Consider the following 27,931-nt stretch of genomic DNA (forward strand, 5'->3'; position numbering starts at 1 on the left):
TGACTCTTTCTCAGGTTTTAGACTTTCATTTCTAAGAAATTGAAAAAAAACAAAAACAAAAAACAAAACAGTTATGTCTCAAAGGTTCTGTCTTGAAAAGAAACTTTAGTATCCATATGGGAATACTTTGGTAAATTACTAAATACATAAATAAATAAATACAAAATAAAAGATAAATTAAAAAAAGAAACATAAATTGACTTTTCTCCAAGTGATTTGAACTAGGGCTGAATGATTTGCAAAAAAATTATCTAATTGTGATTTTTTTACCCAAAAATTGCGATTTAATATGCAATTATTCTTAAGTCAAGCTTATGTATTTTTCAGCAAATTTGAGCAATAAATAATTACATAAATAAGACCATGTGCATTGAAAACAGTGAAATTATTTCAAAGGCAATTAATACACAGTAGAATGAATCTGAATATGGGGGTGCAACAAGCTTTAAGCTATAAAGGAGGCAGCTGGGGTGGGGGAGGTGAAGCTGGCTACCAGCTGAGCATTGACTTTGATGAAATAACGCTAAGCTTCAACAGTTTTATTTAGAATAAGCTTACTATTTTTGCTCATATTGCAAATGTGATGTCATTTGCTTTGAGGACATTGTCCTTCTTATGCCACTTATTTTGATAAAGAAAAACACATAAAAACACGAAAAGGAGGATTTTTGTAAACCATTATTAAAAAATGACACTTAAAAGTTTGCATAATGTGGAGAAAATCTCTGCAAAAATTGATTTATTAAAATGGTATTTTGACACATTTCAAGTTACAGGAATAATGCAATTTTTGCGATTGTAAATTGCAGCAGGCCAAATGGCGATTTAATCTAATTTGTGATTAATTGCCCAGCCCTAATTTGAACACCACACTAGAGGTTTTTATGTTTTTGTTTTTTTTTTTGCAGCAGCAGCAGCAGTTGGCCTTGTCCATCACTTGAATCAACAAAAGAGCAAACACAAACATTCATATGAACTTGGTGAATGAAAGACTCGATGAGCCTGTGGACAAATATCAAAATAGTTGATTTTATTGATCCTGTATTAAAGTTATAAACACATCAGGCAGTGTTTGAACACTTCACCATACAGACAGGGATTGCTCAGTGTCCGATAACCTCCCCGAGCTGATTACAGTACAGTGATAAACGTTTGTCTGCCATCCTCTGTCATCAAACAATCAGCGGTTTTTGAACAAACCGAAGCCAACCAAACACACGTTTGGATGTTACATCAGAAAATCGTCAGTTTAATGTCAGAATAAGTTTTTTTTTTCAATCTCATCTGCAGCTAAAAAATATTAGAACTTCAAGTTCGCAACGTTAAATCATCTGAAAACATCATCAAAGTTTAATCCTTCATATGAACAAATTCTCTCTGTATGCCCAGGTCAGACGACACACCATTACCATGACTAAACCCAACTCAGCACTCGTAGGGTTTCAGGACTCGTTGGCCCTGAAAATGGATGGTTTTATGCTGCGCAGTGTGTCATAGAGAAGAACAGTCAAGGCCACATCTGGGACGCCTGGGACTGAGCTGGGTTTTTGAGAGAATTCAACAATAGTACAGCTAACCACTAGCATCACTAAGGTGTAGTAGCCACATCTCGTATGAAAACATCCTAGAAGTGATTCATTTGGAGTTTTGTAACTGCATAAATCACATAACGAGACTGGAGCTGTTTTCTTTGTTGCATGTTTAAAGTCATATGAAAGAAGATTATGGCCAATAATGTTTTCTTTTAATTTGAGATCAATTTTTCTTCTAAATTAGTCTTTAAAGTCAGAATTCTCACTTTGATCTCAGAATTTTGACTTTTTTTTCCCTGAATTCTAACTTTAATCTATAAGCATTCATTTTGCTTTGGCCATGTTTTGTTATCTTTGTTATCCTGCTTGAATAAAATGAGATGCCTCTTTATTAAGCTTCATCGACGGTATCTTTGTGTGGTTTGATCTTCTGTGAACATGTACTGTTCAAAAAGCTGTTTAATTTATATAAATATGTCAAACATCTTCTATCTTCAGTCACTTCAAGTTAATGCTATCACCAACTGGGAATCAGAAACTGGAAAACAAAAAAACAAACTTGTCCATTTTCTACCTCATTTTTATGTGTAAATAAAAGAAAAGCAAAACTGTTCATTTTTCATCTTTTTTTGTTCTGTTTAAAAAAGGAAGCTCAAAGAACAGAGCACTGGTGATGTAACATTCTGTTATTCCATTATGTCTGACCTGCTGTTGTGCAAAAAGAAGGTTCCAGCCTTAGTGTTCTGTTCTTTGATCTTCCTTTTTTTGATCAGAAAAAAAAAACAAAATATGAAAAACAAACTGTTTCTCATCAACTCATTTCTTTTGGAAAAAATTGTCTGTTTTCTGTTTTTTTTTTAAAAATCCCTCAGCTGTAAACTACACTGATCAACTGCACATCTCGCTTTTGTTCCCACACTGCATTTTGACCACTTTAGTATGTCCTGCAAGAACCACTAGACCATGTGAATACAGCCCGTACATTTGTTTACGGTCTTCTTTCAGGTGTTGTCTAGCCCCACCCCCCTCCTTTCTAACATCATCATGACTAGTCAGGTTCCACTGTCATATCAGTCAAGCTTAGATCGTGCCGTCTGACCTTGGCGTTTCTCCAAGGATGTGTGGCGGTCTGACCGGGTTCCATCAGTATCACATTAAAGATTTTAAATTAAGAAATTAAGACACAAAATTAAAATCTAAATAAATCATTTCAGGCCTTACAAGTCCAGCTTGAGCAGCAGATCAAACATTAAAACCTTCAGGATGTTTCAAAATAAAAGCCCATCAGATCTGGTAGAATTTCTTCAACAGAAACTTTTTTGTATTTTGCCCTATTTTAAGCACAGTTTAAATCATGAGGGACTGAGGAGAACATTCAAGTAACTAATTCTGCTCTGGGATTCATGATGACTAAATTTTTTATCTTCTTTTACCGAGATGATTCGACAGGAGAGTGTTAAAGCAAATGAAAAGGAAAAATTGAGAGAAAAACTCTTATTTTTCTTATTTTATAAAAGAAATTCGTCAGAGGTTTGCAGTTTTGGAAATGTTGATAATTAAGACGGAAAGTTTGTATAAAGTCAAAATGCCCAGCATAGAAATGAAACATTGACAGTATAGTCAAGATAAGTATATAGATCACAGAGTAAAAAATCCAGAAAGATATGTAATGATGCAAATAAATTTGATATGTTGAAGTCCAGTTAAGATGTTTGGAACAAAGTTAGATGTCAAAAATAAAATCAACATGATTCTGAATGCACAATGGAGAGAAGCAGACAATGTGGAAACTACAGGTGAATTAACTCTCTTAAAACACTAAAATAACCCACCTCCTCTTATATATTAGTAAATCTGATCACTCCAATTTAAAATTGAAACCCCTTTCCTCATTCAGAGATACTTCTCTTCTCAAAATGTTTTAATGTGATCTGAGGGTGTTTATCGGAACCATCCTGAGTGTTTAACACTGAGATCATCTCTGCTTTGTTTTAATGTCATTATGTTTTAAAGGCCGAGTTCACTAACTGATTCAGGAACAGCTCTGCTGATCGATTAAATCATCCTTAAACACCATTAAACAAAATGCTACTCTTCATTTACAAAAATGACTTTTTGTTACTGAGTATTGTCAAGTTTTTAGTGTCTTCACTTTCCGGAAAGCTCAACGTCTACCTAACTAAAGTTTTCCACAGAAACATGGTCCCATTTAAAACACATCAGCAGCACTCCTTCAGGCTCAGTTTTAGAACCATCCAACCAAACATCACTATATTCGCCTATCTCCAAGAACAGGAACACTTCAGTCACCAAGAGGATGAAGGAAGAGTCTATCAAAGGAATAGATCAAATATAAAATCAGCCCCTGATCATCTACAGGACAAGAAAGTCACCAAAGCAGAGTGCTTCCCAAAGTGTGGGCTGCAAGAGGTCATTTACATGAAATAAAAACAGTAAGCATCATTTTTAAAACTGATCTTCCAATGCTTTCCTAGTAACCATATGCCTCTAAAAAACAAGCCTTCATGTTGAAACTCTCTGTATATGTTAAGAAAAATAAGTCAGTACTTTGAGACTCATGTTAGGGTTGTACAAGGAGTATGCAAAGGCCCCAGGGGAGTGGGCAGCCTACCTTATATCTCAAATTCCTGGTTGATTTTGAGGATGTAATTGAATAATTTTGATAGCTTTAATGATCAGCTTGGTGACAGAAGTGTTCAGTAGTGATGGGCTGTTTGTTTGTCCAGATCAGGACTACTGTTGGTCACAAAGTCAGCATCTTTCGCTGTGGGAGATGGTGTTTAATATGAACCATCGGGGCTTCATGTAATGATTCTGCTTAGCTGCTGTTTACTGCTAAATACTGCTTTCATTTCCCCTCATTCACACGCTGCTCTGCTTCTGATTAGTTCAGTAGATTTAAACAGAAACATCCGTTCGGAAAGCTTGGGTCAATAACAATAGATTCTTTGAGAAATGTTACGAAATGCACCCCTCTCCTCCTCTAAATATTTTTACCATAACACTGTCTGTCTCCCAGGCGGTTGGGATGAAACATTTTCCTTCATGGTGACAATCGTTCCAAGTTTTCTGCTACCAAACTTCACTTCAAACTTCTGCATGTGCCGGTGAATTCACAGGAATAGAAAATAAACTGAACAAAGACGGACCCAGAAAGCAAGGCACGGTGCCGATAGATGTTCATCCTAAAAGTCTGTTCATACTGAACAACCAACATTTCTAGAAGCCTCTGTTCCTCTACGCTGCTGACGCCTTCATGTGTCAGATCTGATCTTTGGTCTGAGACCCCGTTTACACTGTGCATTAACATCCATGCTGGGTGAAAGAGACCAAGCTCACACTTTGCAGTAATAATAAATCTTCAGTGCAACATGATATCAGGACTCTCTGTCCTGCCTCTCACACAAATAACAGTCCATGCATAACTTCTGTGACTCTCTTGTTGTGGCTTGTGTACGTCCATCCAGCATTGTTGGACACATAAATTGTGCAATCTAACAAGTACCCTACAAGATTTATTTACTAAAATAAACTAAACAGTATATCAGCATGTCCTTTGAAAGCTTGTTTATGACATGAGGGGGATAAAGCTGCTAAAGAGGCCCCACTAGCCTCTAAGCTCCACAGGTAAAAAAAAAAAAAAAAAAAAAAAAACCAAAACAAAGGTAAATTGGTGACTGGTTCTTATATCAGAAAGACAATATAGAGCCACATACTGCACAAGCTACAACAGCATGGCTTCACAGTGAAAGAGGATGGGGCCTAGTTTTGCCTGCATGCAAAAGGCGAAGATGGAACATTGTATAAGTTGTAAAGGAAGACATCATCATCAAAGACAGATGACAGAATGTTGGTGAAGCTTGGGATGTTGGGGGCTTTTTCCCTCCATTTTTTGCAAAATAGTAGGCCATAGCTGGCAACTTTTGGAAAAGTGATTGGAACTAGTGAGGAGCTCTATCACTTTTCCAGAAGTTGCCAACAAAGGACAATCAATATAGGGGAAAAAATTGCAGATATGTGTTCTTATGATGACAGAGAGGAGAAGTATGCTGAATTTTTTAACCCTTGTCTGTTTGGGTTAAAGAAGGACCTCTTTAGTAACCACATGACTGATGCCACTCAGGCGTCATCCGATTTTTGTATTTAAGAGGCCAGTGGAGCCTCCTTAACAGCTTTTCTCCCTCATGCTGTCATAAACATGCATTTAAAGGCCACACTGATATACTAAGCTAACAAATCTTGTGGGGTACTGGTTGGATTGGAATGACAACTTGATTCAAGACAAGTGACCTACAAGACTGGACAGACATAAATAAAACCATCTTTTTTTGTTTGGCGGACTGCAGAAGATCACATAAGACAGGGTGGTCTTACTGCATGCCAGTAGGTGTTCCATCTACCCAATCAGTCCAGTCCAGATGAAGTCATCCCTGACCACCTCTGTATGCAGTGTATCAGATATCAAACTGTTTTCACATTGAGCCTTCAGGATTACCGTTTAGTATCCAAATACCATAAACAGATGTTAATGCATTGTATGAACGGGGTCTGAGAGGATGCTCCTCTCTTCCTTTGTGACACCGTCCACGCAACTGATCCAGGTCTCTCAGCTCCAGCTGACGTCATACTGAGTCCAGCCTTCAGGTGGAGCTAAAAACACTCTCCGCCCACGGTGCAGGAAGCTGACCACGCCCCTGTAACCAGTACGAGGGACACCAGACTTAAGGTCGTCCATGACGCCCAGATTTCGAGCAAACACTTTAAAAGAGTCTCGGCTGGAGTACTGGACCCTGAACGGTCCGGGCCCCTTTAAGGCTGCCCCTTGCTGCAGATCCTCTATCTTCACGAGGTGGGCAGAGTAAACCTCGAGGATGAACTTGACCTCGTACTTGTCTTTGAGTAGATAGGACAGGTCCATTTTGGTGAAAGGCACAAACTCCGTGTTGAGTTTTATGTAACGCAGGTACTGATCGAAGAACTGACCCAGACTGACGCCTTTACGGCCGAACGTGATTGTCCGAGAGATCTCCGGACGGATACACGAGCGCTCCTTACGCTGCTCCGGCTGGCGCATCCAGTCATCCCAGAAGGCCGAAGGCCATTTTGGCTCCAGTTCGTCCCACATCTCCTTCAGCAGCATCCAGCCGAGCCCGGGGAAGAAGTCTGTCCTGTGGAGGAGACCAGCTTTTGATGAGTCCACCAAAGCATCCCTGCCGTTATCGTTCCATGCAGAAACACACCACAGGGATGGGTCAGAGCGCAGGATTGGGTACAAGGCTCGGAAATACTCGAAGAAGTCTGGTGCCACCTGGAGGACAGAGACAGACAGGGGTGAGACTTTAAGAGAGACTTCAGGTCAAAATGGGACAAACTCTAAACAGGATTAAAGAAGTCTTAAAAGAAGTATGACTTCTAGAGCTGTTGTTACCAGATCTAGCCCTCTTTCACTAAGAATACCAGTTTATTTAGAATAAATAAGATTACCTTTGCAAGATATATTGTTATGTTAATGCAAAGATAAAATCTTTGTCGGCATTTTAATGCCTCTGCACAGGTGATAGCCAAGCCCTGTGGTGTTATGTTTATGGGACTTGAGAAGGCCATATCTCAACAAAACTGACAGATTTTCATCAAACTTAGCACCAGTGTTCATCCTCACTCAGGGATGAATTGTTCAGAGTTTGGAGTTCATATGTCAACGTTCAAGGTCATTGGGACTCATGATCATTCCTTGCTTTCAAGGAATGCTTTTCAATTCTGGTGAACATGATATATTTGGAATGCTTTTGACAGGTTTTCATCAAACTTTGCGAAAATGTTTATCCTGGCCCCAGGATGACCTGATTGCGTTTTGAAGGGTCAAAGTTCAAGGGTTGGTGCCATTAGAACTCTTGGTCATCACTTGCTTATAACATCTGTATTCTAGAAAACCCCTCAGTCCTTCTTAACCGACTGCTGTACTTCCACTGTCTGGTCATCGGATACTTTGCAGATACAAAGGCAGGTGTAAGGGTAGTTTTAGTTTTGATGGAAAATCTGGACTGAGAGAGTGGGGGTGTGGCATGCAGCAAAACAGATTCAGGATTGTGAGCCAAACCAGTGAAACAAGGACTTAGATCTATACTGATCATTTTTATCACTGTCCTTGAACCATCCTTACCACCCCTCCAGAAGTTTCATCTTTGCTTGCCCGCATTAGGCCTGGGGGATATGGCCTAAAAATCATATCATGGTATTTTTCTTGCCTTTGACGATAACGGTATTATATCACGGTATTACAAAATTAAAAAGAGATAATGCTTTTTAATCCAAATTCAAGTGTTATTAACCCCCTTTTCCCCTTAAAACAAGCCTTTGATGGCATAGTCAAGTTATCTCTAAGTACAGAAACACAGAAAACATGTTTTTTTTTTTAAGTCTCTCTAAGTTTACTTCTGTTTAACTGCACTCCAAATTTCGTATTTCATCTCTAATCTGATGAGGTGTGTTAAGCTACTAATGACGTGAACACGTTTCCTAATGAAGGCGTTCACAATAAAAACGTTTCAGAAAATTAAACAGCCGTGGACTTTTATTTTGAAAAGCTTGATGGAAGTACTGTGTTTAGCATTGAGTTAGCTTAGCTTTGGCTGCCGTACCGGAGAATACGGCTAGTTTACAGCAGCTTTTGTGACCTCATTTAACATCGCAGCCTGGATCTTCGACACAGTGGACTTAGAAAGGAAATTCATAAGTTAAAATAGACTTTTAAACGGTTGTAAGAGGAAGAGCTGCAGCGCTGGGCTCTGAGACAAGCCAAAGCAGCATTTAGCTTGTGTTAAAACCCCAGGCAGGCTGACAGGGACAGCACACTAACTTTGTTGCGGTACAACCGTCAGACTTTGAGACTCACACTACGGCAGGTATGGTGACTTCATTAACAAGCGTTATCGCGATTGGTCGGCAGAGTCCAAATCTCTACCATAGGCCAAATTTATATCATTTATACCGGCACCCCTAGACAGCATCACTCAATTCTTTGCCTAAATTATGTCATTCAGTGGTAAAAGTTAAAAGAATTGAAGCATCAAGTAGAAAGCTAACACTGACTGCTATAAAAATAAGATCAGGTCATCTACAGGAGTATATGCCGGGTTTGCACTTTGCTGTGCCAACCTTGGCCATGTACTGCTCTGGTCTCCTGATGGCCATCATCAAGTCGTGCTCCAGGCCCATGCCCCATCTATCCAGGTTCCCTCCCAGCTGAACCCTCTGAAACACACAGCCTCCCCAGGAGGTCTGGTCCAGCCCACCAGGCCCCAGGCACCAGTATATGGTGATGTGAGTCAGGCCTGGGAAAGCTTGCAGAAGTGTCGCTCGCATATCCAGCAACTGACATTTCCCATCCCCACTCTCCTGAGCATGTCAGGATAAAAAAAACAAAAGAAGTAGCTCCACTTAATGGCCAATGTCATGCTGCCATAATGCCCTTTAACCCAATGTAAACAACAAGAAAACTGATAGCACTGATAGCATCTCATAGAGTAAGTACGTTTTAGCTCTATTTTGATCTAGGAAATGGGGATAAAGTTGTCCGTAGGCTGTATCAAGTAATATTAGCATATAATAGAAGCATTGAGTAATGACTTTCAGCTCAGGAAGGTGGACAGAAAATCCTGTCTTAAGAAATAGAGCTCAAATTGATCTTTTTCTTTGGTGTTTCCTTGACTTTGGTCGACAAAACACAAGCAGAATTTGCAAAAAATCAAATGTGAAATTATCCTCCTCATTTCCAGCAAAATTCAGGTTCCAAGGAACATCACCACAACCTTGATCAACCTTGACCTTCAGATCTTTTACTCAGAGAAGAGAAAAATCCACCAAACAGCTGTTTAAAACCCTTTTCATGGATATATCGTAAGGGAGAGAGTTTAAAACATCGACTGTCACTGCAACATCACTGGCTGAAGAACAGCGCTGAACATTTGGCCCATCTCTCTTTCACCTTACTCAGTCAACTGATCCCTTCACAAATGCATGGAAATAAAATATAAGTCAATGCAAGAACTTTATTTAATGTGTCTTCATTTAACCATCAAGTTCTTTGTGTTGCCTGCAGTGAAGAAAAAGAGGAAGACGTGAGGAGTTGCTTAAGTAAATCCAGATTTTTCCTCACAGCTGAAATATTAGCTGATTTACAGGGAACACGCTCTTCCTCCAGCTGCTGCTAAAAACACAAATTACTCTGAACTTCCTGCTTCTTGTTTCCTGCTGCTGAGGCACTTTTTACTGCCGAATGCTTTCTCAAGCTTTAACACTTCATTCACATCCTCACCGTTCACTGGCAAGCAAAGGGTTAAAACTTCAGTATGGTGCTAACATCAAACCATTTCAATCTGATACCACAACAATAAAAAAAGAAGTCAAACACCCAGTAGTTGGTATTTCTGTATTTCTACTTCTGAAAATCAGAGAGAAACCCATGCACTTGTCTAAATTGCACAAAAACTTGGCAGAATTTTGGTATGGAAACATTGCCAATATGACTGTAACTACACTGAAAAAGACAAACTTTTGGCACTTGTATTATTTACTAAGGTTACTGTCATAATGCGTACTATGTAAAATTAACATTTGATGAAAACTAGAATTTTCAAGTAAATATACACTTTTAAATCATAATCATAATCGATTAACTGTGTGCAAAAAGAAAATCTTACTTCCATTTTTCTCAGTCTTTGTAAATGTTTAGTGCTAGTAACTCATAAACTTAAAAAAACAAGTGAATGTTAATCAAATAAAGTTATACTGTTTGAATCTGCACATGCTCAGTTGAATCAGACGCAGTGCGCAGTTTTGCTGGATGGAGACAACTTTCCTCACTTCTCAACAGAGCAGCAGTATCAGTACTGGACTACTTTCAGTTTCACAGTAAGTTCTGATTTTTTTTTGTTTTTATTTTAGAAATTAAGGTAAGTGTGCAGTTTGATTTTGAGCTTTATACTACTGATCTGATTCTAATATTGCTTGCTTCTCTATGTAAATACCATTGTAGTAGCGTATCAGACCATAAAGTCCGTAGCAAAATGCGATATGATTCAGAATGCAGTTAAGCCATTTTTTTAACAAGCTTTTATAACTATCACATCCAAGTATGCAGACATATGCTCTAACGTTATTAATTCCACCTCTTCAACACTTATGAGTAAACCATTGAATTTTCTGAAAGGAGAAACAGTAGTCTGAAACAGGCTAGAGTAAATGCACCAGTCGTTGAAGTTAGACAGTGTAAAACAAAGAAAAAAGTTAAAGCATGGTGTAAGGTCTGTATATTTTTCCCATAAAATGACTAAATGGTTCAAAAATACCATTTTGTCATTTGATGGAATAAAATTAGAATAAATTAAAAATGCTTCTTATATGAGTTAACTTTCGTCATTAAAGGCATAGGCTAGTTGCCAGCCTAATTAAAGTATTTACACTAATATAGATGGTGAGACCAGTGTGGCTGGAGACATACTGGTAACTGAATGTTTCATGCCATGTATACAAAGATTCTTAAGTTTAGACAAAATTATGTGACTAATTTTTGGGAAAAAAAAAGAATTGGTTCTCATGTCTATAACATATTGTACAGATATAGCTTATGTAATAAAAAGAGTAAAACAGCCAGCAGTGTCAAGGTGACTATCTAAAGATCATTTCACACTCAGTCTGTGCAGAAAATTATGCAGAGGTGTAAGACAAATAGATGAACTATGTATTCTTTAGACTATTGTATAGATAAAGCTCTGAAGGCTCATTTATCTACTTTAATCTTGTCTTTCACCTGTTTTAAAAATTGCATTGATGCCTTTTCTAACATAGACATAATACATTTTCAGCCTCTACATATGTAGATCCAGTCATAGACAAAATTATAAACCAAACTCCACTAAGCAGTTTCATATTTATTTTAGATTAAATTCAAAGTGAAATTCAAGCTGACATGTAAAAATGAAGAGACATGGCTTGCAGCTAACACATACTCTGCTGAGGGCCCCCACTGACTGCCCAGGCACAAAGCCTTTTTTTACAAAGTGTTTATGTTTTATGATTAAAAAATGTCTAATCTTTGTCAGCAGAGAGCCACCCAACATTCCTAGTTAATGGTTGTGAAATTTTTTGGGGTTTGTTGTGCAAATGTGATAGTTAATGCTGTGTTACTTAGCTGTCTCCTAACTTAACAGTGTGATATTGTGTGCCATTCGTGGAGTTTGAGTTAAAAAAATAAACATGGTTTACTGTACTTTTGCAGAAGTTTAGTTTGTACCAAAATTCTGTTAAATGTTTTTTATAAATCATGTAACTTTAACAAAAGTAAATTAGCAACATGCATGATTATGCAGGGTTATTTTACCTCATATAACTAAGTAATTAACAACGTCAAACAGTGAAAGAATAATTAAAAAATACTAAAGAATTCCATAATGGTAAGTATAAAAGATACATTACATTTATGTAATATTTTGGTAAAACTAATGTTCCCTTTTTCTGAAAAAGTTAAATTGACTTAGTAAGTTCAAATAGATAAAATTATAAGTTAAATTTGGTTTTGTACTATTTACTTAATTTATGCTGTTACTTCAGGTTTGTCAGTAAGTATATTTTACTTGATTCTCGTAAGTAAGTTGTACATGATAAGAGAGCAGTAACATTTACTTAGAGTGTGTGTAAATTTTTATGGGGATTTAATCAAGTAAATTTTAAGAGCCATGTCTTTCAGTGTGTAAAACATTTAAAGAATCAAAATGACAAATTAAAACAGCAAACATTTCTTTAGCTATCCATGATTTCATTGCTATGATTTGGCTTTATTGCTGTCTGATTGGTTGGCATTCCTTAATAGGGTTTCTGTGGGTAAAAGAGGTTGCTGTGATTACATCCGGTTGTGCTTGTCAGCCTTGAGTGCTGTTGTTAGATTTGGCTGCTGAATTGATTTGAAAAGAATTATTATTTAAAAAACATTTTGTAAATATCGGCCTTTATAGGCTGTAAATATTGGCTTATATCATCTGTAATGATTAGCCTTTATCAGCTGTAAATATCAACCTTGATCAGCTGTGAATATCAGGTTAAAGCAGCCAAAATTATTCACCTATTTACGCTGTAAATACCAGCCATTATTAAATGTAATTATTAGTCTATATCTATAAAGTCTTTTTTTATGTTTTGTTTTTCATTTTGCTTATTTTTTTCTCTTTTTTTGTCTTATGTTTAATATATTAAAGTTTGTACCAACTATCAATGATAGTTTTTAATGGATGGCTCAAAGTATTAACTGACTGATTGATTCAAATGCATATTTCTAACATGTTTTTTTTTTAATGATAGTAAAAGGGGCACTAACGATGATAAAAGAGAGACAAATAATAAGTGAGGGATATTTAGAATTATACATCTGGGACTTTTTTTTTTTTTAACATCAATGCACTGAACCGTGAACTCTATGAACCGTTACACCCCTATTAAAAAGCCAAACACTGAGCATCTAGGTCCTCTATTTTTGATGCCCTGGCATCACAGGTATCATAATGGTTTGACTCTTACTACGCTGATATCAAATCTTAAAGACATTCTGGTATTGTGACAACCACAGCTGTGTTTCTGCTCTCATATTAGAAAACTTTGACAGAACTACATTTTCTGCCTGGGCGTCTGCTGCTCCTTCACAGGAAACTGATCTTTAGTGAAGATTATTTAAGACGAATGGGGAAGCAGAGAGAACAGCTCCAGCCATCATTAACTCACTTCTGAATGTGGGCCACGTGTAATTATACTCTAACCACGGAGAGGCTGTCGATGCCTCTCAGACGAGACAGACCTACAGCAGGAGCATCAAAATGAGACAGTTTAAACGTCCAGACTTTGACTTTATTGGTCCAAATCCTCCGCAGGGTTACTGAGCACGTCAGAGTCCCGTGTTAACAAAGGAATAAATGGGAAAATAGCCATTTCCATTGGATAGAGTGAATGAATCAGCCCTAAGAACATGGAATATGCAATATCCCAGTGGAACTATGGAACACTAAACTCTGTTTTATAGGAATTTTAGAGCTAATGAGGGGGATTTTAGGGTTAGTGTTGTACCATTTCTGTTAAATTAAGGTGTGGCTTTACACCACAAAACATTTCATATGGTTAGGTTTCTTACCTAAAGACCTGCACCCTGTTTCAGAAAGAGTACTTATACTGCTTTTTCTTCTAATTTTTAACCTAAAAAAACAGTTGCATGACCAGACCGGGTATGCAAAAATTTTGGTTTGGTGCGTACCTCATTTTTGAAGTCATGGTTTGGTATGTTTTTGGTAGAGTAGATGAAGTAAATGCAACACAAGATTGCTTTTTCTTAGTTGAGAACTTAAAATTTCCCTTATCTGAAATACAGCATCGACTGTTTAGGCTCTTAGGCTGACTTAACTTGTTTACATTGATAAAAAAAATTAAAAAATTAAAAATAAAATACACAAAATAAATAAAATTAGTTATAATTCAATTTAACAGGCAATTATAATAGGCAGAATGTCTGTTTGGCTGTCTGTCTGTGTCAATTTGCATGCCACACCATTGCTCCAACTGTCCTTGACACCTCTCAGAAGACTTCTTGGGTGTACCGCTTCAAAAGTGGTGCCATAAAGATATCAGAAATGTACAGATTTTCAATAAAATTCTAATATGACATTATTTGTTATGTGTTATGAAGTGACTGTGGAATATTACTGCTTCGTAGCGCAACAAAGGGCACAGAGTAATATGCAAAGTGTGGATGATTATGTGGCAGAAGTAAGAGGGCTGGCGCAGGACTGTGACTTTGGTTATTCATTGACAATGAGGTTGAGAGATCATTTGATCCATGGCGTAAATGAAGACAGGATACAGCAGAGGTTGCTGTCGGAGGATGGACTGACTTTTGAAAAAGCACTCTAGTTTGCATAAGAAATGGAGGCTGTAAACAGAGACACTGTGGATTTGCATGACATGAAAAAACCTGGTTAATGGAACCGACTAGAGGGTTGATAAACAAGGTCATTGACACATGACCAAAGGCCAAGCTGGACATAAGAAAATGCTACCTGGCCAGATACTGCAGGTTTGCAGTAACAAAAAAAACTGCAACACAGTTTATTTATTTTAATCAGTGAAGTAAGATTAAGTGTACCTTTACACCCCTATTAGGAATCATTATGTCATACCATGCCACACTTGTGTGTGTACACAGTCTGATACAGTAGGTGGAGGAATGAACCAGGACAAAAAAAACTTAACATTACCCATCAATAGGTGTCAGGATTTCTGTTTTTGTTGCCATAGTATCAGTCAGGGTTTTAATAACTTTAAATGTTTACTAGAATAAATCAAATTATATAGTACTAATACCATGATGACAATAGCTCTTCATTAAAGTGAATTCATTTAGAACTCATGAAGCAGAATGATCAATTCAAGGACAGCACTTACCTCCAGGTCGTCCTCCACGATGACCACGGTCGAGTGTAAAAACACGTTGAACACCTGGTTGAGTGCCCAGCGATAATGGCGAGCAATCTTGTAGTACCCCTGGAACTTCCTGTGCTCTGGCCGGACTCTAATGTCCGACAGGTCCGGCTGGCTGATGAGTGTCAGCTGATCTCCATACGAGCCAATCACGCGAGCTGTCTCAGCATGGCCACAGTCCTGGCTGACGATGATTGGGTAGAGTTGCGGGGAAGGGCGGTACTGGATGAGTTTGTCCAGGCTGCGTTTGACGGTGACTCTGTCACAAGCAATGACCAGGATGGGGATGATGACATCTGGGGTGGGTGTTGATGATTTGACTGACTGGCTCTCCTGTTTGACCTCTGTGGCGTGCTGCTGCTCAGGTTTAGAGCCCACAGCTTCTGTAGCAGCTGGTTTCTGAGTCTGTTTCACATCTGTTTGCTCCCTGACGTCCTCGCTGTCTTTGACTATTGGAAGGGGAGGAGCTTTCTGCTCCCGCTGCACCGCCTCCTCGTTGGCATCCTTCTTCTCCGCTGCTGTGTCTCTCTTCCCAACGTCCCTCTGCCGTGCCCACACTGCCCGGTGACCCTCGATCTGCTTCAGCAGCTTCTTCTGCGTCTCCAGTTGGACTTCGACCTCCTCTGCTAGCCGGATGACCTCCCCCGCCAGGTTCCCTCCTCTCCCCCGGCCCACCCCCCACTCCTCCTTCCCTCCCGGTTCAGCTCCGCCCCCCTCCCCGAGCCGGCCGCTAAGGGGGCGGCCCCACAGATAGAGTAGAAGAAGTGCGTTCCAGGCAACGAAGAGGAAACCGCCGCAGAGTATCAGAGAGCCTTTCTTACGAACCATGGCCCACGATGGGAGAAGAGGGAGGGGGGAGGAAAGGCCGCCAGGTAGGGAATGAGTAAAGGAAGCAGAGTGAGGATCCTACAGACACGCTGAGACTTGGTCACATGGTCATGGTGTCAAACACAGGGTCATGGCATCTGTGGTGAGGAGGCCATCAGCAGGAAAATGATCCCATCAATGATGAATTTACATGATCCTAATGAAGAACACACACAGTCCATGAACCAATGGTGAGCTGACAGCCAGTAGGAAGAGGATGGTCAGATAATAGTCAGAGAAGAAGAAAGCTTGGGTTACATTGGGCCTAGATGTTCCTCTTTTGATGGTATCCTTCAGACATGATCCTGAAAACAGAACAAAACAACAACATCAAGAGGATGAAGAAGAGACAGGTGAACATCACATCTTGTCCCAACAGTGAGCATCAAATATCAGTTCACAGCAGCATCAGACTCTTGCTGTCAAAACTGAATCAGTTATTTAATTCTCTGCTCTGTAAATGTCAGTTTCCTCTTCAACAGTATGACATCTTGTGCTTTTACTTTCAATTCAGAGACACAGGAAGTCTAGACCAGTCTTTGACAGCTGAGAGATGAAGACATATTGATAAAAACCCACTATTTCAGTATTCTGGCTCATTCATGTGTGTTTGGAGTATCTTATAACCCAAAAAGAAAGAAAACAACACAATGCTTTGTCTTCTTTTAACAAAGAAATGTTGTCAAGTTCTGATAAAACTTACACTCTAGCAGCATCCACACTAATGTCTTCCACCATAATTGCACTGGTCTCTTGTTGCTGCTTGTATACATCACGATTCCGCCAGACAGTACTGCCCCTTGACGCTGATTTGTCCTGTCATTTTCTAACTGGCCTAGGGATGTTTGAAATTATCTGCATGCTATAAGTATACACATTTTTTGGCAAGTATTTAAAATCAATACATTGGCTGTAAATACAGGCATATATCAGCTTGCAATACTGGCTAATATTTTCTATAAGTATCAGCCTATTTATTAGCCTGTAGGAGCTCTGACCAACAGTATAAATGTGTAGTATATATCAGCCTATGTAGGCTGTAAATGGCAACATATATCATCTGTAAATATTGGCCTTTATCAACGGTAAACATTGGTCTATATCACCCTTAAATATCAGTGTATATCAGCTGTAAATATAGGCCTATATTTGCTGTTAATATCAACCTATATTGTTGACAATTATTGACCTGTATTGACTGTAAATACCAGCTGTTAATTGTGGCAATCATTGGCCTAAATCAACTTAATCATCTGCCTACATCAACTGTCAATTTTGGCATACATTAGCTTAATTAATGGCCTATATTGGCTGTAAATATCAGCGCATATCACCTGTAGATATCAGCTGTAAACATGGCCTTTATAGGGTGTAAATAGCTTATATCAGCTGTTTATAAAAGCACATTTGCTGTCAATATGGGCTGATGTTGGCTGAAAATATCAGTACATATGGGCGGAAAATATCAGCATATATTAGCCGTAAATCTCGGCCTGTAACGACTGTAAATATCAGCATATATTGGCTGTTAATATTGGCCTCTTTTGATATCAGCATATATCAACTGTAAATATCGCCCATAACGACTGTAAATATCAGCATATATCAGCTTTTAATACTGGCCTCTTATGACTGTAAATATCGGTGAATACTGGCTGTTAATTAGGGCTGGGTATTGCTAAGAACCACACAATTCAATTCAATTTCGATTCTTTAGGTTGCGATTCAATTCGATATTGATTTGATATTGATTTAAATGCTTTGATGTTGATTCAGTAAGAAGTAGAAATACACAAATGACCTGTTGACAATTTTTAATAATTTTCATGCCCATGTGAACATATGTGGTAGGTCACCTCACATTTTTTTAGCAATAAAACATCTGAAAATAAATATGTGCACAATAATAACTTATTTGTGCATAAGGAGTACAAAAGTAAAAAACATGCCAGTTCTGTATAAACACTGAAAAAGTAAAGTGCATAGAAACTTTAATAATATTTCTTTCCTTTTGGAAATTGTGATAAACCTCACATAACATGGTTATGGTTGGTTGTTGTTTGGTTGAGTGCAGCCTCCATCCATACAATGCAAATCACACACACAGTGAGGAGGTGAATCGATTCAGAGGATTTGCTGAATCGATATTGAATTGAGGGGGGAAATATTGCGATGCATTGATTAATCGATATTTTTACTCACCCCTACTGTTAATATTGGCCTCTTACGGCGGTAAATATCAGCATATATCAGCTGTTAATATCGCCCCATAACGACTGTAAATATCAGCATGTATCAGCTTTTAATATTGGCCGGTATTGTCTACAAATATCTGCATATATCAGTTGTAAATATCGGCCTATAACAACTGTAAATATTGGCCTATAACCACTGTAAATATTGCCTATAATGTCTGTAAATATCAGCATATATTGGCTGTAAATATCGGTATATCTTAGCTGTAAATATCTGCATAAATTAGCTTTAAATATTGGCCTGTATCAGCTGTCAATATCATCCTATTTTAGCCGTAAATATCAACAGCATGTTCAATGAAGTTTGTGGAGATTTAGTAAGGAACAGCAGATCACCGTCAGCTGAAGTCTAAACAGGGTTTACATCTATATATCAGTATCAAATTTGTTTGTTCTTTAAATATTGATTTTAAATATAGATATCAACAATATCCAATAGCATGCATCCCTATATGAAAGATACAGAAAGTTATTCCGAATTACTGCAGAGGGTTTCTTAGGAATAAATATTAGCAGCAGATACCAAATATTCAAATGTGAACAGTTAAATGACCTTATACCATATGTTAGAACAATATATCATTACATATGGTACATTAAACACAACAACACCCTTACACATAATGATATTCAACAGACCCTGATAATGATACCAGAATAAAAAAAAAATGATATCCTCTTAGTAGGAATCAAAAAATATAGATAACCATGATACCACAGTAACAAAAACAGAAGTCACAGACAGCAAATACTTGTTTTCAGTTAACAAAAAATGCAACAAATTCCTTCAAACTGTCTAAATTCCCCAAAACATTTGCAAGGTTTTGGTACCAAAAGCTATACTACTTAATTATCAATCATTAAAATAACAGAGATTGTCTTGTATATAAAACAACAGAAGCACATGCTGTAAAATCAAAAAGTGATCATGTTTAATAATCATGATCTCAATATCAATCTAAATAATTGTGATCATGACTTTTTCCATTGTCAGTTAGCCTTAGTCTAGAGCTCTCTGTGTAAAAGCAGCTGGTTTAAATAGATCTAAATTTTTATCATTTAAGTTAAATCCAGAAATGTAGATGCTCATTACGTCCTCAGATTGACTCAGGAGGGTTAAAGCTTTTAGAGAATGAGGGATAAACGGTGAGAGACTCAGGATCAGACATCTGCAGGGACTCTTTATCTCTGAATGATGTTAAGACAGTGAGTTAGAGAGATCATAAACAGAAGCTTTTTATTAGTGAAGAACATTACCAAGCTCTGTGGATATGACTCACATCTGCTGTTTAAACTCTGCCTCTTTTCCTGCTGAGCAGCTCCAGGATGGAGACAGTGGATTTAATCACTGACGTTATTTACTGATGGGGGCATTGTTCCCTGAGAGCACGGCGATAACTCAGTAAATATGTGAGATTACTCAGCAACAACCCACATGACCAAATTAGGACACAAAGACGAACTTGTAAAAGACGGAGGAACTTTGAAGAAGCTTCAACTTCACAAACAATGATTCGGGTTTCTATCAGAAAAGATTAAGGTTTTGAAGTTTTTGATACTTCTATGGATTTTCAATGCAAGCTGTTTTAAAATAATTAATCATCTATATGTAAAGTGCTGGTCTAGAGCTGGAGCTGGTTCACAGTTGGGTTAGGGTTGTTTTCCCAGCACTTTCTTTCTTTATTCTTTATCCTTGGCCCCCAGAGACAGCCCCTCTCCTCAACTACTACTTCCTCACCTTTACATCAATGTTTGCACCATTGTCCTGCTGTCTTGATTAAAGCTTTGCTGGTGGCAAGCAACGCTCTTCCTGGTTATTTGTACATTGCCATACCATCCCAAGCCAAAGGCATACTGGTAAACAGGCCTAAACATAAACCTAGACCAGCAAGGAGTTAGTGCCATGCTGGCAGGGCTGCACATAAGGGGGTTAAAAGGGGAAATCTTTCTGGGCCATGGCGAAAAAGGGGGCCCATGAAAGTTGGATACAGCCTTGTTAACCATAGATATAAAATGCATAAAAATGCAAATTGATATGTCTAAAAAGAGAAATGAATGGGACTCCCGTAGTCATAGGGAAAAATCTGATTTAGATAGATTTAAATTACTGTATCTTTCAGAGGCACAGTCAGTAAGTGGGCAAACCTGCATGCTGGAACCAGTTCCTCTGTCACAAAACCTGTTTTTGGCTATGAAAACAAAGAACTGGTGCTGGATAAAGCCCTGGCTCTTAACTTACCCAAGAACTTGATTGGTGGAAAATGTGTACCAGTGGAAATATGCACATAAATGTGCACAAAATGTTCTTGAGACATAAAGTTCATAAGAATGGCCTGGAAAATAAATTAAAGATACCATAGGCATGATACCAATATGAGTTAATATGAAAGTGTCTGCTAATAGTTGAAACCAATACATAAGCTGTAAATATCTGCACACATCAGCTCTAATTATCAGCCAAAATTTTTGGGCTGCATCGACCTGTCTTTGGCCGTAAATATTGGCATATATCAGCTGCAAATATCTGCCTTTATCTGCCGAAAATATTTGCCTTTATTGTCTAAAAATGTCGGCCATCATCACCTGTAATAATTTGCCTTTAAAGGCTGTAAATATCAGCGAACATCAGCTGTAATTATCGGCCTATACAGGCTGTAGATATTGACTTATATTGACTGTAATTATTAAGATTGACTCTAAAAATCAGCCTATGTAAGCTGTAAATATCAACCAATATCAGTTGAAAATATATGCCTACATGAGCTATTCTCATTGGCCTACACTGGCTGTAAATATCAGCCTATTTAGACCTATAATATGAATGTATGTTGCCTGTTAGTATCAGTCTCTATAGGCTATAATTATTGACCTCTATAGGCTGTAAATATCAGTCTATATTGGCTATAATTATCAGTCTATATGGGCTGATATTATCAAACTTCAGCTGATGTAAATCTTGGCATATATATCGGCTGTAAATGTCTGCCCTATATGAGTATTACCTGATACACCTGTTAATAAAGCTCTCAATATTGAGTGTTTAGGTCTTTGCTGTTGTTGCTTTGGTATTAAACAGGTACTGACATGATTTAAAAATTCTAATGTGACAGCCCTACTGTAAGCACTTGCTAACAACGTGTCCAAACAACGTGTTAGATATCGCACACACCATGGAAATGTTAAACATCTCTCTGTCACATTGGGTTAAACCACAGGAGGTCGGTGTCACTACACTACAGTAGTGAATGTTTAGAGACTCCTGTATTTGGTGTCTGTTAACAAAGTTCATCTCATCAGGACAAACAGGCTGCAGAGCAAACAATGAAATGCCAACAAACACAGATCAGATAAAGCTGAAACGTCAGCATGTACACCGTGTTCACTTTCTGTCTCAAGTTCAGACGATGAAGCTTGTTCCTCCTCCTCCTCCTGAGGAGCTCCTCAGCATTAGACAACTTAAACCCATTAGTGCCGATAAATATAGAGCAGAATAATCCTTTAGAGACTAGGAGTCGAGCAAACGGAGAGATCAGCGGTAATCTGCAGGAGAGGAAAACCTCACACCTACAACAAATTAGTCCATTACACCTGTTAACCTACATAAACAAACCTTTTCTTTTCAATAGTCACAATAATAAAAGTCCAGGATAATGAATAAAACGTTACTTCCTTTTTTAAATTAACAACACAGGCTGAATCCTGCATGTTGTTTGAATCACACAAAAATACTGGCAACATTCAAAAAGTATTGAAAAACTTTCACAACCCCATGTCTCACCAGAGTCTCCAGGAAGTTAGAAGTTATCAGATTTACCATTGCTGGTGTTCATTTTAACTTAAGAAACTATTTACTTGACAACACTAAGATAATGGATTTTTTTCATTTACTGGTTTCCAACCTGGAGTCTGGGACCCTCAAGGGGGTTATGAGGCTTTGTCTGCTCTGAGGTTTTTGAATTGGATTTGCTAATCTCAACAAAACCTGGACCAAATGGTTTATGCAGAGGTCTTTTGTAAAAAAAAAAAAAAAAAAAAGAGAGAGAGAGAGAAAGTGTGTTCTTAGGGTTCTGTCAATGAAACAATTAAAATAAGTCCTGATCTATAAACTGAATTGCCCTTCAGGGATTAATAAAGTCGTCTGAACTGAACTGTACGGATCTTATTTTTTCTAGTTTGGGTCTTTTGGGCTCAAGTGAATTTTCTTATTCACCAATACTTATAACCAGCTTTTTGAGCCAATATCTGCTGATACCAATATAATGATACTACAATGCATTCCTAATATTTTGTCCATAAAAGCCATTCTTTTTGCTACTTCATTGTTATACATAATTATTTTTACAGTCTTTTGTTTTTTCAACTCATTTATTTTTCTTTTCTGCTTTGAAAACAAGCAAAATGTAGAGTTTTTAAGTTCAGTAAATACATATAATGAAGATGCAGTAAAATTAATGTGTAATTGTGTTTAATAATTATGATCTTAATACCAACTGAATTAGTTATGATTATGATTTTGATGAGTCTTGCTATAATTTAGCAGCCTCACTAAAACACTCTTTAACTCAAAAATGAATCAGCAAAAGTCCCAAATTATTAAAACAACTGGAGATTAATCTGATGGAGTTTATCCATTAAAACCTACAATGAGTCAACATTATCAATGATTTATTAATTAACTTTATTTATTTGCCCCAATTACTGAACAGACAGCGTACATGATTGGTCAGGATTTTAGTATTAGTCTGTCGGCTGAGACAGGACAGGATTATCAGTGCTAAGTCTAATTATTAGTGCCATCAAAAAAAGAAAAAAAAATCAGATCTTCTGATCTTATTGTTAGTATTATGGTTATTATGCTTTTCTCTCTTTCTGTTGTTTGTTTTGTATGCTCAGTCCATGGCTGTTTTTTCAGTTTGATTTTCTTTAAAAATGTCTGAAATCAACATTTCATTTGACTGTATCTTAAAGAAGGCAGACTGGCTCTGGTTTAAATGAGGACTAGTCTTGCCAACTGATGTAAAAATTCTCTACCAAAAAAAGCAACAACATAAACTGCAGACTTCTTAGCGATCAGAAAGTTCAATCAGCAGCACTATCATACAGAAACCTTTATGAAACAGACGAATAAAAGCAGAAATAAAGTCTGACTATGAAGGAAAGACACGGTCAGAACTGTGTACATGAAGTAGTTGTTACCTGTGCTGAGAGCTGCCTAAAGACCTGTCCTCTCTCTCCGCTCTGTGAGGAGTTAATCGGAGCGCAGAGAGACGATCAGAGGGACAGAGGAGGAGGAGGAAGGGGGGAACTTCCCTCCCTCCCTCTATCCCTCCCTGCTGTCAGACACGTGGAGTCGGCTGGTAAGATCATTCATCACAGGCATCAGACGGTATACCATCCCGCTAACACATGACTGAACTTTGAGGAGGCTCAGAGCGTTAGCGCAAAGAGCTAACATCACAAACGCTAAGTGAGGCTAACGCTAACAGCAGCGGAGCAGCTGGGATGAGATCAAACTCCGCTGTTACACCTCAGACCAAGCAGTAACCTCTGGCCTTATAAAAGTGAAGCCTATGTTGAATCAGCATCTGCAATATGTTCCAAAAAAAGTTAGGGCAGGGGTAAGAAAAGGCTGGGAAAGTTGTGGAATGCTCAGAAACATCGAACATTCCACAGATAAGAATGCTGATTTGTGATTTGTTGTTTGTTTAACTTCAGCAAGACAATGACAAGTCAGACTCACAACAGCATGGACTCACGGTGAAAGAGGGCGGGGCCTAGACTGGCCTGCATGCAGAATGTTTTAAAGGCTTTAAAGTATGGCATCATTTTCAAAGGCAGATGGAATGTTTTATAAGCTTTAAAGTATGACATGATCTTCAAAGGAAAGGAGGGAATGTGTTTAGACACCTTAAAGGATGACATCTTTAAAGGCAGGGGACGGAACGTTTTATACCCTTTAAAGCAGTGGTTCTCAACTGGATGCGTCACGGGACCCACTATCAACTATTGAAGGAGAATTGTGACCCAAATTTGGGGGAATTTTTTGGTCAATCAGATGTATAAATAGTAGAGCTTGGGCCTAAGACAGTACAAAAGGTGTAACAAAAACAATGAAATAAGACAAAATGTGCATGTTTTACAGAGTCTCACAGACAATATCGTGCAATTTTTTTCCCAAGCACACATCTGCGACCCACTAAAAAGGGCTTTGCAACCCACTTTTGGGTCCCGACCCACCAGTTAAGAAACACTGCTTTAAAGGATGATACCATCTTAAAAGGCTGAGGATGGAACGCTTGTTGGTTGGGTTGAATGTTAAAGACATGAAAAAAGGCAAAATGGTACCAAATGAAGAGGCGCTTGGAGACCAAAAGACCTGCTCTTATCGTATTAGTGATGAAGCCAAATGATCAGAATCTATATAAAGAGACAAACTTCCCATCACTGACTGTGAAGCCTGCTCAGAATGCCTCGTTGAGTTTAAACCTGACTAAGCTGTGTTAGTCTGACTTTCAGAGATTTAATATAGTATGATTTCAGGCAGTCTTACATGTTAAAATGGCTTTGAAAAATCCCGTTTGAGTCAAAATGACACAATAGTTCAATTATTTCTTACTAAAAGTAAACTTGCTAGATCCAAGACAGCGTTTTCAATGTAGCAACTGCCAAAGATTGACTTCCAAAGTCCCCTTTGTTAATCAAATGGCTGGTGTTACTCAGAGTTGGTTCAACAGGACATATAGTAAGGGGCAACAAAAAAACATTTAATCCAGACTGAAATTATCCAGGTTTAACACTCACAATTTCTACAATCCCAGATTGGCTGATCATTTTGACTAACACGTTTTTCAAAGCAACACTGGATTATCTTTAATGGAAGACAAACTTTTAAGGATTACTAAACCTGGATTACCCGTGCTGTAACTGGGCTAAAATCACAACAAACAAGGGATTTACCAGCCAGTATGGTCGCTGGGGTCAGTTAGAAGATGCATTACTGATAAGTGATTAGTTTGGGGTATTTGTATTCCCTGCCCCTCCTCCAATTCAAGTAAAAGCCCATCCATCATTTCTGTGGCTCTCTTACTGTGGCTTGGTATCCCTACAGGATACTCTGATATACTATTAAGCTAATAAATCTTGTGGGGTACTGGTTAGACTGAAAATGACAACTGGGGTCCTAGACTTGCCTGCATGCAAAAGGCAAGGATGGAATGTCATCCTTTGAGGATGATGTCATCCTTTAAAAAGACATAAAAAGCTTTAAAGGATGATGTCATCTTCAAATTTAGAGGACAGAATGTTGGTGAAGCTAGGATGTTGGGGGCCAAATACTCGGCTATAGTTGGCAACAATGGAGAGTTAACATAAAGGACAGATAGTCAGTAAATATGTGTTTTAATGTCGTCATGTTGTCATAAAAAGTTAGGAGGAAGTTGCGATGTGTTGTTCACCGAAGTTCTAAGAGTAGACTCCTTTTGTGAAAGATGAGAGCTGGCTCCTGTTTGAGAGACAGCTTTCTTTTTTTGCATTTTTGCTGTTGTTAAAAACACATAAAAGAGCCAAACTGGAACCAAATGAAGAGCCGTTTGGATGCTGAAAGACTGGCTAATTACTGAGCTGAGCCAAATAATCTAAGATCTTTAAAAAGAGCCACAGTTCTCATCACGCTGAGCAAGGCCGGACGGATGTAAATAAGCCATGCTTTTGGTTTAGTAGCAGAACACAGCTGATTAGTCAGCTGATGGGATGCTGTTTAATTGGTGCCAGTACTCATTGGATCTACACAACCAATCCAGTCCAGATGGAGACATCCCAGACCACCACTGTATGCAGTCCAAGCCATCAGGTGTCAAACTGTTTTTAGTACACAATGAGGTGTGTCCACACAAAGCATTAAGGATTATCACTTGGTATCTGAGTGTCAAAAACAGACATAACACCTGTTAATGTGTTGTATAAAAGGGTCTATGTTTGTTTTTGAGAGATGTCATGATTAATCAGGAACTCATGGAGCCCACCCTGGTGACATCTGGAAAAAAAGAAATAAGGTGTGGCCACAACAAAAACAAGATATGGGAACAAAATATTAAGTCCTGGCCACTAGATTAGAAGTTGTGGAAGAGGGGTAATTATCTCGTGGCCACAATCATATATGCCTTAAGCGGGCCTGTCTATAGCAGCTGCAGGTGATATGCCCAATTGACCACTAACGCACCAGATGCAGAGAGTTACACATGATGTAAAAAATGACATTTAACTCCTATACCAGAAATACATAATTAAAAATGACTGGGCAGGACTCTCAAGCCTTGAGCCCTTGTGAAGTCTCAAGTCACATCTCTGCATGACACAAGTCCAAGTTTCAAATTTGAGTCTCCTTTCCTGCTTAACCTGTGTTATAATTATTCTGATGTCTTCAGCTGAGAGAAGCACTGTTTGAATGCTGATGTCATAATATAGGCTAATGAACCCACCAGTCAATTAAAATGCAGTGTCTTAAACTGTCTGCTTGATAAAAACGCTATCACCTTGTCTGCTGCTGGTCAGTCATCTTCCTTAAATCAAAGCAAAAGTGGTTAAGATCCTCCACACAAGTCCTGGGGGTTGAATAATTAATCCAATGTTTAAATCAAAGACGTTACAATGTGTTTAAGGTTGACTTAGTGAAAAGCATATTTCTCCAAAATGAATAAAATGTCATCATTGTGTGTTTAAATGTAGTTGACATAAAATGACAATTGTATTTTGAATTTATTGTAGAGTTAATGATCTGAATGAAAAGCTGGAGGGAGATCCTCCTCTCCTTCAGTTTCATCCTCTTGTCAAAACATTATCTTTTTGTGCAGTTCAGACAGTGCAGGACTTTTTCTGCATTTACAATTAATTAGCCAATAGAGGGTGTCTGTGGCTTTTATGTTTGTTGCTGTGGTATCACACAGGTATTGATATGGTTTGTTTAGTATCGTACCGAACTTTATCATTCTGGTATCGCGTTAAACCTTAAACAAAGTCAGTGTTCTGCTGGAGATTTCATAGCTTTAAATCCATGTAAATAGCAGGCTAAGCTAACAGTTGACGGGCTGCTAGCTCCCCTGCTAACTAACCATCAGTAAGGGTGTTTCATTCATGTTTGTGCCCGAAGATAAAGCAGCTCCAGCGGCTCTGCCTCACCTCTCACAGCGGCCCCTGAGCGTCTCCGAGCGGCTTCATCTTCACAAGGAGGCTGACATCAGGCTGCAGCTAGCTACCAGGCTAACGTTAGCTCCATCAGAGTCACATTCACAGTACATTCCTGTGTCCGTGCTCAGCAGCTCCTCCACGGGCTGATCTCCCTCCTCTGGTCCCCATCACCCCCCGGGGTCTGCTCGGTAACTGCCCCAGGAGCAGCTAACGATGGCGGGGCTAAGCTCCACGGACTAACGGTGCTCGGCGCTCTCCTCCCGCCGGCTCCTGCTCTCCTCAGTCCGGCTGGCTGAACCTGAGGGTGCCCTCTCTGCTCAGGATGACGAAATGATTTCGAACACCACACTCATACACTTCCGGATTAATTCATCGGTTGTTATGACCCAGCTGACCCTAAATATTTCACAAATCTGCCAGAAACTTTATATGAAACCAAAAAACAAAAACAAAAACAAAAAAAAACAAAAAAACAATGTAAATATGTAAATGTACATACTCATAGAGAAATAGTTTCTGCAATATGTGTAACATGTAACATTTTCAAATTGATTGGTTACT

The 27,931-nt window shown here is 38.4% G+C and overlaps 1 protein-coding gene across 2 annotated transcripts; it reads right to left on the reverse strand.

Annotated features, from left to right (window-relative positions):
- Nucleotides 1-1,008: 1,008 nt before the first annotated feature.
- On the reverse strand, nt 1,009-27,681 carry mgat1b (alpha-1,3-mannosyl-glycoprotein 2-beta-N-acetylglucosaminyltransferase b). Of its 2 annotated transcripts, none has more exons than XM_041808965.1 (3): nt 27,362-27,681; nt 15,030-16,237; nt 1,009-6,861 (listed from the first exon to the last, which is right to left on the reverse strand). In XM_041808965.1, exons 2-3 carry the CDS (start codon nt 15,891-15,893, stop codon nt 6,160-6,162), a joined length of 1,566 nt encoding a protein of 521 aa, XP_041664899.1. In that variant the 5' UTR covers nt 15,894-16,237; nt 27,362-27,681; the 3' UTR covers nt 1,009-6,159. The 2 variants fall into 2 exon arrangements, with proteins under 2 accessions (XP_041664899.1, XP_041664900.1); XM_041808966.1 differs by lacking the exon at nt 27,362-27,681 and adding an exon at nt 23,384-23,428.
- Between the last annotated feature and the right edge of the window lie 250 nt (nt 27,682-27,931).

Source organism: Cheilinus undulatus, linkage group 16 (genome assembly GCF_018320785.1).
Source record: "Cheilinus undulatus linkage group 16, ASM1832078v1, whole genome shotgun sequence".
Lineage (NCBI taxonomy): Eukaryota > Metazoa > Chordata > Actinopteri > Labriformes > Labridae > Cheilinus > Cheilinus undulatus.

What these genes read in the sequence shown, in the direction of transcription:
- mgat1b (XM_041808965.1), bottom strand. Translation starts at nt 15,893, where the DNA reads ATGGTTCGTAAGAAAGGCTCTCTGATACTCTGCGGCGGTTTCCTCTTC. An exon ending in TCGTGGAGGACGACCTGGAG is followed by an intron (nt 6,862 to 15,029) that starts GTAAGTGCTGTC and finishes TCTGTCCTCCAG; the next exon opens with GTGGCACCAGACTTCTTCGA.